The sequence below is a fragment of the Hakea prostrata genome, chromosome 9 (genome assembly GCF_041222555.1).
Source record: "Hakea prostrata isolate BN-2017 chromosome 9, UWA_Hpros_2, whole genome shotgun sequence".
Lineage (NCBI taxonomy): Eukaryota > Viridiplantae > Streptophyta > Magnoliopsida > Proteales > Proteaceae > Hakea > Hakea prostrata.
This window is the reverse complement of record NC_142608.1, coordinates 51574927-51591430: the sequence shown is the minus strand read 5'-3', so window position 1 is coordinate 51591430 and position 16504 is coordinate 51574927. Positions and strand designations below refer to the sequence as shown.

Genomic DNA, 16504 nt, shown 5'->3' with positions numbered 1-16504 from the left:
GTTGAGTTCTTTTGGAACTCATCCCTCGTGGAATTGTTGTTTTAGATTTTATTGTAGATTCAGATGCCTCGACAAATCAAGATTACAAGACGTCGATGACAGATTTGTATCATGTACCGGATTACGGAAGTGACAACCTACACGATGATGCATGTGCATGTCTCAACTGCGCTTACCGAGTGTAGTCCCACTCTTGGGAACATAGAGATTACTTGGGGAACTGAGACGTTTGAAATTCATTTTTATCATTTAGTTAAAAACACTCTTTGATGTAATTCCGTAGGAGATTTATTTTCTTTCCTTTCCAGTTTAACTTTCCATCTGAGGATCAACCTTTATACCAGTTTTGACTTCTCTTCCGCATTGATTTAAGATCCTTCCGAGATCCTTGATTTCTTATGATTTATTCTTATAATATTGGACTTTTGACTTATTCTTGCTTGTGATTGTGTTATTATGTGGGATGGTGTGTGATGGACATGAAACCAAATCTTGTGGCTGTGGATCACTCCCTCAGAAATTCGGGTAAATGGATATTGGCTAGGTGGATGTGACAGGGTTGCCCAATGAGATCCTTGTCAATCGACCCTACTATTTGAAAATGCCGAGTAAGGGTCGCCTAGGGAGACCCCTATTCTAGTATGGACAACAAAAGACCGGCATTTAGACGGCTACAAATTTGGGTTCTAAATCATGTCCATAATAAATAGAATATTCTAAAAACTCCTAAGAACAAGATCTAGTCATAGCAAGCATTCAAAAACTTGAATCAAATCAATGGCATATGGTAGGTGTAGAGCTTGTGGGCACCGAATAGCCTGTTGGGGCAAGGGAGGGGAAGCGATAGAGTCAACCCTATTATATGTAGATGACTAGAGGATTATGGGTACGTAGTCTGATTTGGTTAATGCCATAGGATACAACACTCCCTAGACTTTTGAGGATACCGAACCGAGTTGGTTGGTGCCACAGAAAAGGTGTTTGAACCTTGAGTAACATGATGGCATAGATGACCATCTTGCATTGGGATAGGTGTTTCCCTAACATGCGTTTGTCTCATACCAACGGTCATGGCGAGAGAATGTGGCCCTATACCCTAGTCATAGTCGTGATGTGGACTTATATTCCTATATCTCAGTCATGACACCCAAGTTCGCCCGATGCCGTTTGGGACTGTTGTGAGACTTCCCCAGAGGGGGCTGGTGGTATCCTTGATTCGTGTCTACTTAGAGACTTAGGGATGTGCATGTCTGGATTGCTCCTTTGGCACTTAGTCCTTTTGATAGGCATATTATTATCTATAGAGACTTAGAATCATACGATGGAAAGTACACAATTTTGTTACATACATTGAAGGCTATATAAACTCTGTTTGCGATTCCATTTCCTTTTGATACAGTCACTTTACCAAATTCCTTTGATGATCTTTATATATAATTATGGGTCATTATTTCCTTTTTCTCATTGGTTATGGTATTGTGTGGATTATTTATGTATTGAGTATGTAGCCTAATTTTGTGATTGTGGATCACATCCAAGGATATTATGTGGGTCTAATACCGGTGAGTGTGTGTGACAATATACAACTCAAAAGCATACATTAGTACCTTGTGTTTATTTCCTGAAAAATCTTAGCCTCTGTCTCCACCCATACTCTTGAATCAATTCTCAGTTTAGAATCTTACATTTGCTCCTTCTCTGAGCTGTTGAGGATTGGAAAATTTTGGTATTTCGGTTTCCACAAGCTAACCATAACTTCCTTGTCTTCTGCTGCCACATAGTTTCCTCCTTGTGAAGTTCCTGTTCTAATAGATTATCTTCATTTGCTGTGGAAGTGTTATTTTGAATATTTGCCAATTCTGCTTGCAGATCATGAATCTTCCTTTGAACATTAACAAAGCTGTATTTGTTCCATTCACTAAAGTTGGATCTCAAACTTGAAGTACATAGAGAGAAGGTACTTAAACAATCTAATAATGATGAACTCCTAATCTCCTCACATTCAATCATCACATATTTAGAATCTAGTTTACCTTATCAGTGTTTAGAGGTGTATTCCATCTTAATTTTGGCTTTTCTCATTGATGAAATCTCTCAATAAATGCCTAATGAACGATAGGAAGAAGAATACAAATTAGCAAATTAATCGCCTTGATTGGGTTTAAAACCGTAAAATGTAAGTTGCAGAATGCAAATCGGGAAGACGATGAAGAATATTCTTGGACCCTAAAATGCAAGTTATGCAATTGGGAATATGATGAGGAATATTCCTGGTTTAATTTATTTTTCTAATTAATAAAAATCTTACTTTCATAGGATAGATAGTTCAATGATAAAAAAAAATGTAAACTATAGTTTGCTGCTTCAAGTCAACAGAATGGGTATTTTTGTTACGGTTTTGGAACTCAAGGATGTAGTTGCAAATTATACAAAATTAAGATACCGTGTCCGTTTTACAAAGTGATCAATTTGAATCCATTATTTGAACAAATCCCGCTCCCTGTTAGGAGAGAATAATGTGCTCTTTTGACAGTTTTAAACTACAAACTAGGGAGTAGAGGAGTGTGGATCATCTCCTTTGACGGTCTATACTCCCTGATCACTTTATAACCACAAATATATACGGTTCAAGTAAAGAAAAGAAAATTAAGAGAGTAGGCCCCATCACCAGTATCCTGTGGTTTCTCATGTAGTTTGTGGTCCAAGCCATTAGGGGAGAGGATCTAGGCATGAGTTTATTTAGAAAAATTAAAAATAAAAATTTTAATGAACATATTTATATGGGTTCAACTCCTGGATGAAAAGTGTCGCATGAACTGATCCGTACTCTCTGGCCAATAGCTAATGGTTCACATGGCTGACAGGGCCGCCTAAAAGACTGAGGTTTTCAACCTTTTCGTTTAACTTCATGCATCCAAACACAAAAACTCGGGTTGGTTTGGTGGGGTCCGAAAGGCGTTCACTACGCACTATGCGTACGTTAAGCGTCAGACCGAGCGTTTGTAAGGCTGCATAAAATTAGTGGGCGTGGGAAACGACAGCTAACAGTTAATGTCTCGATTCGAGGAGGGAAGAAACAGAAACAGAGAGTGTAGAGATGAGAGAAGAAGTAAGAAGCTCAGGGGGAACCACCATGGATCCGATACTGATAGCAGCTAGGTCTTCTTCGCCTCCACCGACGCCTGCTGCAAGGTACTGTTTCTAATCATCTTCGACGTGTCACCGTTTGATTTTGATTTTCTTACTCTTAGTAAGCTCTGGTTAGGGTAGGTTTAGATATTGACCTTTCATTAAATCAATTTCTTTATGATCTTTTCATGGCCTCTGTTAGGATTTATCGTGCCTTTTGTCTTCGTAGTTGAATTGTTCTGCTGGATGGAACTTTTTCTCGCATTTTGCTCGTAAAGTTGACTTCTTTTTTGGGTTAATTAGGAGGGAATACTTTGGGAAATTAAGTTTTGAATCAGTGAAATTTCAGGACAATGCGTTAATTTTTTTAAAGCTAGCTGGTTCTTAGGAAGTGACTACTGTTCAATGTCCTTTTATGCTTCGTCTTTTTAGCTGTAGTGTTCAAGTTCAGCACAACTGAAAGTTTAACTGGTTTTAAAAGTTTTGTATTTTCATTTATCCTAGGTGAAGTCTTCCATTATGTTGGGATGAAATTAATTGAAAGTGTCTCAATGTTGCTGCGTTTTGTTGTCCTTTCCCTGGAGCTCCTGGCTGGCTGTTTCTGTTCAGTTTCTCTTTCTCTTACTTTCAATTTTATTTTTCTTTACGTGGCCCTGATAATATGGGTTTCAAGCGTTAAATAATAATATAGTGATGTTCTTAACTAAAATAATTACGCTTGATGGATCTGGTGCTTTATGTGGTGTTTGTAGTTCCTTCTGTGGGGTATATGGTTACAACATTTTACTGAATTTGCTTATGATTTTTTTGGAAAAATTTCATGGACACCCCAAAATAATTGGTGAAGAGCACAGACACCCAAAAACTATGCCAAATTGGCAATGAAGCCCCCAAAATGTTTCTTAAATTTGCTCAATAATATACTTTGGTAGAAAATTTTGTTAGGTCGTGGTTAGGTAATATCATAATTCCTAAATTGCCCTTAATTTCTAGTGATTTTACAGTGTTGTCCTTAGTAAAATAAAATCCTAAACTTATTCTTCTTTCCTCCTCCATGAATTCCTTCTTTTATCTCCACTCATCATACAATTTAGGTTATATTTGTCTTTTCTTCTAACCACTAATGTTTCTAATGGAAAAGGGAGTGACTGCCAATTTAGCGTAGTTTTGGGTGTCTATGCTTTTCTTCAATTATTTGGGGGTGTCCTTGAAATTTTCCCCAATCTTTTTATTCCTCAATGAAATAGGTCTAGCAGAAAACTTATGAGACTCGAAGGTTCAATGTGTACTTCCATAACTATATCTTTCTAGAGTCTTGGTGTTATTTTGTCAAGTTATGGTGGCAGAAGTTATGACTTGCGAGCTCCAAGTGCTGCTCATTAGGGGTTATAGTGTATATATTTCAAACGACACAACTGGTGCAAATGGGAGAAAACATCGCTGGTATTTTGTATTATGATAGATTCATCCTTGTCCTCCTAGCAAAATGTTGGAGATGATGGCCTGATCCATTAGACATTATGTAGGGGACACAGAGGCATTCAGTGAATGAATTTTTTTTATTGTGATAGGCCGAAGAGGGGTGAAAATTTAAGTTAGCTTCTAAAAAGAGAAAAGTATTCTAGTAAGGGTCTTATTTAAAAATATGGAAATTGGTGGAAAATGGAGTAGGTATGATAGATGTTTAAAGAGTGGTTGATAGGATTATTGCTATCAAGCTTATAATGGAGAAAGAAATTGTAAATATAAATTGTGCATATGCATCTCAAGTAGGATTGGATGAAAGTCTAAAGTTAGAAATTTGAAAAAATATGGATGGATTAATGCAAGGAATTCGTCAAGGAGAAAAGATTATCATAGGAGATGATCTAAATGGACATATTGGAAAAGATCAAAGAGGCTATGAGAGTGTATATGGAGGATATGGTTTTGGAGAGAGGAATGAGGAAGGGATCTCAGTTTTAAATTTTGTTGTTGCTTTTGATCTATGTATTGTAAATACTTACTTGAAAAAGAGAGATGAACATTTAATTACCTTTAAAAGACATCATAGAAGCCAAATAGATTTTTTTTTCTAACCAGAAGGACTAATAGATTGTTGTGTAAGGATTGCAAGGTGATACTAGGGGAAAGCTTAACTGCATAACATAGAGTTGTGATCTTGGACATGTTTCTAATCCCAAAAACTCATAAAAGGTGCAAGGTTAATTATTCTAGGATAAGGTGGTGGAACTTGAAAGGAGAGTGCTTCAATTCCTCCACTAATGAAGTAGTCAAACGAGAAAAGTGTTTTGAGGGGGACACTAATGCGATGTGGAATGAGATTGTTGTATATCAAGAAGATGCCTAAAGATGTCCTAGGTGAATCAAAAGGAAAGCTCCATTCTTATAGAGAGACTTAGTGGTGGGATAGTGAGGTTCAAGTTGCCATCAAGAATAAGAAAGCTAGTTTTAAGACATGGCAAAGAACTAAGGATGTTGAGGATCTTCAAAGGTACAGGTTGGCTATAAATGAAGCTAAAAAAATTGCAGAAAAAGCAAGGGAGAAGTAGTATAAAGAGTTATACAATAAGTTGGGCATGAAGGAAGGGGAAAATCTATTTATAATATAGCTAAAATAATGGATAGAAAAAGTAGTGATCTTAACTATGTTAGATGTATTAAAAATGGAGATGGTAAAGTACTAGTATGTGATGAGGACATTAAGAAAAGATGGGAGATCTATTTCTCTAGTCTATTAAACTAGCATGCTTCAAGCACCTGTGATTCGGACGATTACACCATTTACCAAGGCACTAATTTTCAAACATATATACAGAGAATTTCGATGTCTGAAGTAAAAGAAGTATTAATAAGGATAAAACTAGGCAAGACATAAGGTCCTGATGAAATCCCAATATAAGTATGGAAGAGTTTAGGAACCCATGGGCTAGTTTGGTTGACTAAGTTGTTTAATAAGATTATGAGCATAGGAAAAATTCTAGATGAATAGAGGAGAAGCATCGTGGTTCTAATTTACAAAAATAAAGGAAATATTTAAAACTATAATTACTATAGGGGATTTAATTATGGGAGAGAGTAATTGAAACCTGTTTGAGACACTTAACCACAATTACGTAGAACAACTTTGGGTTTATGCTGAGAAGATCTATAGCAGATGCTATTTACCTAATTAGGAGACTTATGAAAATGTATAGAGAGTGTAGGAAAGACCTTCATATGGTATTTATTGACCCAAAAAAAACTTATGATAGAGTTCTTAGAACGTTAATTTGGCAAGTAATAGAGAAAAGAAGTGTTGCAAGTAAATATGTAGATATAGTTAATGATATGTATGATGTTTTAGTGACGAGTGTGAGAACAGTGGGGGGACAAAGTAATGAATTCCCAATTACAGTTGTGCTACATGAATGATCAACTTTAAGGCCATATTTATTTGCACTTGTAATAGATGAATTAACTAAAGACATTCAAGATGAAGTCCCTTGGTGTATGTTTTTTGCTGATGATATTGTGTTAATAGATGAGACTCAAGTGGGGATTAATACCAAGTTAGAATCATGGAGAGCAGCTTTGGAATCAAGATGCTTTAAATTAAGTAGATCGAAGACAGAATATTTAGTTTGTAACTTTAGTCATGATCGGGCAGACAATGAGCTGGTGAAAACTTGACGATAGGGAGATTTCTCAGAGTGATTGTTTTAGGTACTTAGGTTCAATCATAAATAAAATAGGTGATATAAAGAATGATGTTTCCCAAAGAATTAAAATATGGTGGATGAAATGGAGAGGTGCGTCCGGGGTCTTGTTTGATTGACGTATTCATTAAAGCTTAAAGGAAAATTCTATACGATTGTCATTCAACCAGCTATGATGTATGGTGCAGTGTGTTGGGCTTTTAAAAAGAATCATATAGATAAATTTAGTGCACAGCTGCAATGAGGATGCTAAGATGGATGAGTGGCAAAACTAGGAAGGATAAGATAAGGAATGATCATATTAGAGTTGGTCTGGGCATTGTTCCCATAAGTGATAAGCTTCGAGAAAGTCGTTTGAGGTGGCATGACCACATTCAACGGAGATCTATAAATGCCCCTGTATGGAGAAGTGATATAATCCGGATTGAAGGAATTAGAAGAGTTAGGGGTAGATCTAAGATAACCTTAAGAGAAGTGGTGAGAATGGGTATGCATAGTTTAGGCCTTGTATCTAGCATGACCTCAAACAAAACTGATTGGAAGGCAAGAATCCATGTAGCCAACTCCATTTAGTTGAGAGAAGGCTTGTTGTTCTTGTTGTTGAATATACAAGAGCATGGAAACTTTTTCCATGATATAGGGGGGTTTACTCTTGGGATGTCCTTCTAGCTCCTTCTGTGATAAGTAGGAATTACTATTGTTGCGCCTTCAAACTTATGGCTGGAGAAGTGGCTTAGAATATTAGTCTGTATACAACAACTAAGCTATTCATCGCTATTTGAGGTCATACGTGATACAAGACCTAGAGCTAACCATATCTTTCTTGAACCACTTTTTCTATCGTTTTAGTCTACCTTTGGATCTCTAGGTTCCTTCAATCTGAATCAACATACTAGAGCACCCAAAGTCTTTTGTTGAACATCTCATAGCTTATCATGTACTGGAGCTATTCCCATATCAATGTTACTATTGTTATTCCTCACTTTGAACATCCTAGTTTTGCCACTTGCCCATCTCATAGGGGTGCATGAGGCTTTTGTCATTGCGGGTCCTGGGGAGGGTGATAATTTACATAGCTGTACCTTTGCTTTCATAGAGAGGCTATTTCTACTTTCTAGATTCAGACCCGAGCCAAGCTTGCTTGGTTGCAATGGAGTAACCTTACTGTTGCAATAAGGTCTTCTCTCTTGCCAATCATCATTTATACATCCTCATCTCTGCTTCACTAAGTTTATCCATGTTATGCTTCATAATTGCCGGACTAATGTAGCGATAATTGGATAGAGGGCCTTAATCAGAACCAACTCAATTTTTTTTTAAGGGGGGTGGGTAAAGCATTTAATTTTGGGAGGTTTGATATGGATTTGGATCTCTTTTTTGGGTTGGTTTGAAATGATTTATATGTTGTGTGGTAGACTGGGATGAGATACTGTGATACACTTACATGTATGGACTCATTGAATTAAGCTCCCAGCTTATTGATAGTTGATTTATGAGACTTCAAGATTTTGCAGGGTTGAGATTGAGTGTATCTCAACAACAACAACAATAAGCCTTGTCCCAACTAAATGGGGTCAGCTACATGGATTCTTGCCTTCCAATTAGTTCTGTTCGAGGCCATGCTAGATACTAGGCCTAAGCTATGCATATCCTTTCTTACCGCTTCTCTTGAGGTTATCTTAGATGTAACCCTAGCTCTTCTAGTTCCTTCAACCTGGATTATATCACTTCTCCGTACATGGGCATTTATAGGTCTCCGTTGAATGTGGCCATGCCACCTCAAACGACTTTCTCGAAGCTTATCACTTATGGGAGCAACTCCCAAACCAACTCTAATATAATTATTCCTTATCTTATCCATCCTAAGGATATATATAGGCTTTTAATCAGCCTATACAAAGTCCTAATCTAAAAGGAAATTAATTATATTTAAAGCATAAAACTACTCAAGCTATTTGTGTGGTAGTGTGGAAGGGGCCTAATTACTATCTGAAAAGACTTCCATTCCTGGATTGATGCAGTTTGTAGTCTAAAATATGTACTGAGCTAACTAATGAAGCCTAAATTTGTGTAACACCTATTCCCCCTATTTTGGGGACTCGGAAACCCATGGCATCATTGGCCTAGAATATATACAACCCAATTAGTCCTAGTTTTAGGAAAATAACCCCAAATAGATGCCGGACCTGCATCGCCAACATCCTGTACCATATATCATAGCCAGCATATGGCTTCTATAAAAATAAAAATTTTCTAAGTTTAAATAAACACATTGATCACACAACACTCCTGACACACCTCTTCAGCTCATTCATCCTGTGTTAATTCTTTTATGAAAAATCATCCTGTTTCAGTTTGTATATTCACCAGAATTTACAAAAGGGGCTCAATTACTGGAAATTGAAGCATTTGATTAACAGAATGTTCTTTTTAGTTGAAAACGGTTAAATAATTTGGATGTTGATGATGTCACCATTTTCTTACCTGCTTCACTGCTTGTTTTCCAGTTCTGTAGGTGCATCCTCTCCTGCTGTTCCAGCAAATGCTGGCAGTATAGATTGGTTGGGTAATGGACCAGGTTCAAAGGCTGGTTCACTTTCTTGTGTTGGTTCACATCTTCCACGGACTTCCTTGAGCACAAGTGCTGGTGGTTCTGCTCTTGGGTCATCACAATCTTCATGCAGACCATGGGAGAGGGGGGATTTGCTCAGGCGCTTGTCTACATTCAAACCTTCAAATTGGCTTGGAAAACCAAAGGTTTGGACTTTTGTTGCTTTTCCATCAACACTTTTGAAATATTACATGCTGGTAGTGCATGCTTTAGTTGTTCCTTTTTTTGTAATTCTTTGTCATTTCTTTTCTGTTTTCTCTAACTCCTTGCAGGTTGCCAATTCATTGGCTTGTGCCCGAAGAGGCTGGGTGAATGTTGATGTTGATAAGGTTGATTGTGAGTCATGTGGAGCCAGTCTGAGTTTTGTTTTATCAGCATTGGGGACTCCCTCTGAAAGTATGTATATGAATATTTTATTTTATTTTTCTTTTTTCTTTTGTTTGGTGGTTTGGGGTGGGGGTTTTGGGGGGGGGTGGGGGTTACATGCTATTCAAATTTTTTTTTCCATGTCCATATCCTCCCAAAAATCTTTTGTTGCATCTCTGGTTCAGTGGTGTGGAATTTAATCAATCTAAATGGCAGTTGGTACCCTTTTTGGCATCACTGCATCAGTACGTGCAGAACTATGTGGTTAATCTAAGATACTATGCTAGATACCGAATTCAGAAGACTAGTTCTGCAAGAATCTAAACAGTCCTACGGGAATTGAACATCACATAGAGAGGGAATCCTGTGATTGTTCCATTAGGAAACCCCGCCTCTTGAATCACCAGCATCCTTGGATGCTTTGGTGGCCTAATACGCGCTTTATGATGGAAGATACGAGGCTTCAAAGCCTACGCGCGCAGTGAACTGTAATTGTGAAAAGGTTGGAAGATCTGGCCAAAGAAGGTGATAGCCCTGTAGATTCGTTCCCATGGTTTGATCCTTCCCAGTAAAACGTGGCGTGTTCAAATTCTGATCGCTTTTACGAAATTTGAGGAAGCCTTAGACTATTTATGCTTAAGTGTTGCTAGTTGGTGCCTTTAATGTTTCGCTAGTGACTGGAAAACTTAGATGTTAAGGCATCACCTAGGCAATACGCGGGTGGCTCGGTGGTTGGCTCATGTGGGTGGCTTGGGCACATAGGCGGGCTCTTTAAATGCCCTATTTTATAACCTCTCTGACACATTGGAATGCTAAGCAGCCGTGACAACTATGGAATGTACTGAATGACCTGAAAAAAGGGCATGAAATGTTATTGAAGGTCTTGGAATCACTATTGTTGCAGGACTTCGTATTTATTCTACATTCTGTAATTTATCTTAAAAAAAAACTTTTATGATCATAATGATGGTGCCTCTTTACTGATATTAACTGTTATATGGTTATTACATGTGCTATAATGATCTCTGTAACTTCTTCCGTGGTGTGTTAGTCAGACTAGCATGGGACTGAAAGTCCTGCTTAATTAAGCCAGAAGAGTTCTGCAATTTGCAAATGGCAAGCTTAGATGGTACCTAGTAAAGGAACTAGCCTCTCCAAGTCATCTGCTGGTTTCTGGTCCAGTGTCGAAAAGCAAATCTCCATTGGGCTATTTTGACTAAATAGTCAGCATTTAGATAATTCAGAATCCTGTGTTGAACTTAAAAGTGTATATATATATATATATATATATTTTTTTTTTTTGGGGGAGTAAATTGTGTCAAATACATTATGGGCCTTTAGTTGATGTATGGACTGATATTAGAATCCATAGATATCTTCTCTCCTCCGCATCCCAATTCTATTGAATCCTTCATCTTGTTGCTGGAATGTATCTGCTGGTCCACGTGTGTTCATAACAGACCTCAAGGCTAATTCAGCTCTTCAGGACAACCATCCAAGTTCTTCTTGAACAAAATCAGTTCATAGCGTTGCTTAAAGTCTGGCCTTCTTCCAAGGAAGCTTGATCTACTCGTTTTCATCCTACTGCTGCTACTACTTCAGATTTCAGTCTTGAGTTCTCGGATCTTAGTTGATGACAGCCAGCAAGCTTCAGCTTTTCTTCTCATTCGAAATCTGATCTTCAATTGGTGGCTGGATTGTCTGAAATTCTAAACTCCTAATTTCAGCCTCAAATTTCATTGCTAAACCCTAAATTGGTTATGGATCAAACCAGCCATCAAAACAGCCATATGTTTTGGAAACTAAATCCAAATAACAGCCCTTTCTGGTGATTAGAAATAATTGTTTCCTTCATCATTTTTCTTTTCAAAAACTGTGAAATATTACCTACTGGCACACTTTCCACCCTTGAAATCTAATGTGACCTTTACTGATACACTCCTCTATATCAGCATATTTTGACTCTGCCATCATACCCTAGGTCCTACCATTTTCTAACCCTAACTCGAGCTGTTCTTGTCTTAGGTGAACTTACCATTAATAGCTGGCCTGGTTATTAGCTGCATGTTGGATTTTTTCTAATCTTACGGCATTAAATTAAGTTGTGGCCCCTGCAGTTTTACTTGTTGGTGTGAAAACCAGTTTTCTTTGACTGGAGATTCATGTCATTCTGAGTTAAATATTAAATCAGTACCAAAATAGAACCAAAATAGGGAGAGAATATCCTGATTTGAGAGAAAATTCATAAAGCCAAATTAACAAGATAAGCTAATAGAGCTGGGCTAGTGGTTCTTTATTTGATTATAAAAGTCGCCAACAAACTCAGCCAGATCCATTGGCCAGATCTGCTGATGTGGTCAACTTCTAGTTGAACTAGGATAGGTTAAACCATGTCAAACTTTGAGTCAAGAAGTTGAACTAGGATAGGTTAAACCATGTCAAACTTTGAGTCAAAAGACTTAAACAGAAATCAGATTTATGTCTCCAACAGATATACACTCAATGACCATCAAATATCAGGTTTGAAATATGTGGTAGAATATTAAGAATTTAATCCCACTTGTAAAGTGTTAATAGGACTGTTGTAATCATGCAGCAGAACCAGATTTTAATCCTACTCAGATTGGTCTCAGATTTTTGAGACCATAACTGAAATCATCTCTTCAGAAACGTTGCTTTCAGCAATCTTAGTATGAATAAGAATGCGGAACACTTCAAGGTCAATTGCAGGATGTTTGAATGGAAAACTGAATCAATAATCTTCAAGCGGAAGAGCTGGGCTTCTCATCACAAGGTATTTGTTGGAATAACCACTAAACCACCTGTTGAATCACCACAACAAGGAACATTCTGAGACACCAAAAAATCAGAGGCAAAAACCAAAACTCCACCATGGATTATTCTGAATTAAGACAGAGCTAAAGGCGGATGCCAATCTTCATTAATCAAGCTTGTGTATGATGTCAGATCCCCTTACAAACTTGTGTAGAAGAGTCAAAAATTGATACGCTCTTGGAAGGAAAGATCTAAACTTAACTAATGAGGAAATCTAATCTGACTAGGAAACTAAAATGAAGGAATCTGACTCAAAACAGGACTGGAGTTGCAGATCCTAATCTACCCTTGCTAAAACACTAACAATTAAAATAAAACATAGAGACCATGAGTTCCACTAACCTTTATGGCTATTAGAGGCCCATTTATGCATCATAAAGTGGCGCATTACGATGAAAACACATGTGATCAAAGGCCCAAAACAAGTATGCCAACCCAAAGTTTAATTCCACTAGAGTAGCTCACATCTATGTTCTATCTGCATAACTGATAGTCCAAAAACGAGTGAATGCATGCAAAATGATCTATCTGGATTCTGGAATGCCTTGATGGATCTCATAAACTATGTGGTTCCTTTTCCTTTAGTAATTCAACAAGGTAAAAATTGCCATTGAGATTTAATTTCCTTTCCTTCTTGTTTTGAAGCAATAAGTTTGATATCAGTGGCATCGGCTTGCTGAGTGCTAACATTTGTCAGTTCTCATCTGATTTGGTTGAAGTTGAGGATGCTGGTGAAGCCTTTGCTAAGCAACTTGATACAGGGCACAAAGTCAGTTGTCCTTGGAGAGGAAATTGTTGTGCAGAAAGTCTGGTGCAGTTTCCTCCAACGCCTCCAAGAGCTCTTGTTGGTGGTTATAAGGATCGATGTGATGGACTCCTGCAGTTTCTTTCTCTTCCTGTTGTATCTGCATCTGCAATTGATCAGATGAAAGTTTCACAAGGCCCACAAATTGATCGTTTTCTATCCCAGTTGCAAAATTTTACTGCTGGAGATTTCGGTTTTAAAGCGGAGAGCATCACAGGAGCAGAATCTTCACGGGATGAGATGTTTTGTGAATATTCACATGTAAGATAATTAAAACCAGCCATTTAAGCTGCAAATTGCTAATGGTAATGTGTGGTGTGGTGGCAGTTACTGGCTTAGCTAGCCATGCCTTGCCTTTGCATTGCTGCTTTATATTTGCATGGGATTGGATGCCAGCCATTGTTGAAATGACCAGGTTTAGCATGGTGTAGTAGAATGAATTTTTTTCTACTGCCTATTAGCCTCCTGGAACTATCCACCTTAAAAGTTATGATGTTGGGGATGGAATGGTTTTGTAAAAAAGGTTATTGATTTTTTTCAAACAGGACTATTATTTTCTTGACCAATCTTTGACCATTGTAGGTTTGTTCAATGGGTTCACAGTATTTTAGATGGATTCTTATCTTCACAATTGTTTTAATTTTATTAACTGTGTATTTGTCACATTATTGAATGTGACTACCATGGGTTGATAAAATAATAGTAAGAGGTGTAATGTGGACTGATTTAATAGGGAATTTTAATTGGTGCCTCTTGTATCTTGTCGAACCTTCCTGAAAGTAACTAGGTGGGTTTTGTTGTGCCCGTCTAATAATAGGGTAGGCATGGTATTAAGGCCTGGAATACAATCTTGTCGCCTGGATCAACTTTCTAAGAAACCCTAGACTATATGCTTACTGACATAGTACCTTCCTGATTGTGTTAATGTTCAGTCATGTTCTTGTCGGGTGATTCTTTTCTCATCTAATCATTTTTTACAGGCACAGAAGTTGATTAGCCTTTGTGGATGGGAGCCTAGATGGCTTCTGAATGTGCAAGACTGTGAAGAGCATTCTGCTCAGTCAGCTAGAAATGGATGCTCTTCTGGCCCCACCAGGGACCAAACTTATGGACCAAGCAAGAATGCAATTTCTACTTCAGCTAAGGACACTGGAAAGAAAAAGATGTCTATGCTAGAGTCTCAATGTGAATCTAGGTCACCCATGTTAGATTGTAGCTTATGTGGTGCTACTGTCAGAATCTGGGATTTTGTCACTGTTCCTCGCCCTGCTCGTTTTTCTCCCAATAACATTGAAATTCCTGAAACAAGCAAAAAAATGGCATTGACACGAGGAGTAAGTGCGGCCAGTGGAATTAGTGGATGGGTTGCGGCTGATGGTATTGAAAAAGAACAGACTGAGGGTCGTGATGAAGCAGCAACAACAGATGAAGGAAAATCATTGTCAAATGCTGGCGTTGATTTAAACCTTACCATGGCTGGTGGATTGCCATCTGCACAGTTGGGTGTTGCGTCAATGCCTCAAAGATTTCCAGAAGCAGATATGGGAAGGGATCTAATGATTGGACAACCCGCAGGTAGTGAAGTTGGTGATCGTGCAGCTTCATATGAGTCACGTGGCCCAAGCACTCGTAAACGGAACTTGGAGGAAGGTGGGAGCACTGTTGATAGACCACATTTGAGGGTGCAACAGGCTGATAGTGTAGAAGGAACTGTCATAGACCGCGATGGTGACGAAGTTAATGATGGTAGAGAGTATTCAGCTGGACCTTCAAAGCGTGTGCGGGACTTCGACATCTTTGATACACACCATTCGTCACATAGTAAACATTCATCTGGTGCTGGTCCTAGTCATTGGATGGGGTTTGACATTGATGCTGATGCCAATAGAAATGACACATTACAACGAGTAAATGAGCATGTCATTGGTCGTACGTCTACTAAAGACTCCGCACGTGCATCCTCTGTTATTGCTATGGATACAATTTGCCATAGTGCAGATGATGATTCTATGGAAAGTGTTGAAAATTATCCTGGTGATGTTGATGATGTTCCATCTCCAACTACTTACAAGACTCCAGACATGAATGATGCATCCGAGTTGAATTATAGCAATCAAGCACAACAAAGCTCTTGTTTCCAACCTGCGGCTGAAAGAGTTGCTGGAGAGATGGGTGTTAGTAGCACAAATGATGGTGAAGAAATATTAAATGCAGAGACTGTGACTGCTCATGCTAGGGATGGGTTTAGCTTCGGCATAAGTGGAGGTAGTGTTGGTATGGGTGCTAGTCATGAAGCTGAAATTCATGGAACTGATGTTTCAGTCCATAGACAGGGGAGCGTTGTTGGTGAGGCTGAACCGATAGCTGAAGTCACCGAAAATCAGGGCCAAACAAGTGAATCTGCTCCAGATCCTGGGTTAATGGATGAATTTGTTCCTGGGGACATGGGGAGGGAGGATCCTCATGGAGACAGTCAAGAGATGATGTCCCGGTCTGTAGGAAGGGCAGATAGTGGCTCAAAAATTGATGGGTCACCCAAGGCTGAATCTGTTGAAAGTGGTGAGAAGATTAGTCAAACTCACCATGTGGTCCAAGAGACTAGTGCTCATCGTTCTCTTTCTTGCAATGCTGTTGTGTATTCGGGTTATGAAGCATCTAAGGGAGAAGTGACACAGGCTGGCAAGGCATCACTGGGTGATGACTGCACATACCTTGAATCCAACTATGTTGCTACAAATGGGATAGGTGAGTAAAGTAATGATACATTACTTTCTTTCTTTCCTTTAAAGGTTCTAGGCATATTTATGTAATTTTTCGTTTAAATTTTTTTTTTGGCCCCTTACTTTCAAGTTTCAACATCATTAAATAATTTTGAAGTGGCACTGCTATTCCTGCGAACATCTTTGTGACTTTCTTAATTGTTCAGAGTTGGTTTTTGTTTAATTTTCTATGATTGTGACAGAATGGACATTTATAGCAGAGCTCTTCTTAGGAACTCTTCCATTTATTTTATTAAGAGATGGTACTTGTAATGTTGTATGATCTCCCAAGTCCAATGCT

General features: G+C 38.2%; 1 protein-coding gene across 2 annotated transcripts in view; it reads left to right on the top strand.

Annotated features, from left to right (window-relative positions):
• The first annotated feature begins 3028 nt into the window (after nt 1-3028).
• ILP1 (IAP-like protein 1) overlaps nt 3029-16504 on the top strand; it is a 31695-nt gene continuing 18219 nt past the window's right edge. For both annotated transcript variants that reach the window (XM_089168593.1, XM_089168592.1), the window contains exons 1-5: nt 3029-3192; nt 9335-9584; nt 9711-9834; nt 13359-13705; nt 14425-16189. In XM_089168593.1, the coding sequence (XP_089024719.1) occupies nt 3098-3192; nt 9335-9584; nt 9711-9834; nt 13359-13705; nt 14425-16189 (2581 nt within the window). In that variant the 5' untranslated portion in view covers nt 3029-3097. The remainder of the gene's footprint in view (nt 3193-9334; nt 9585-9710; nt 9835-13358; nt 13706-14424; nt 16190-16504) is intronic.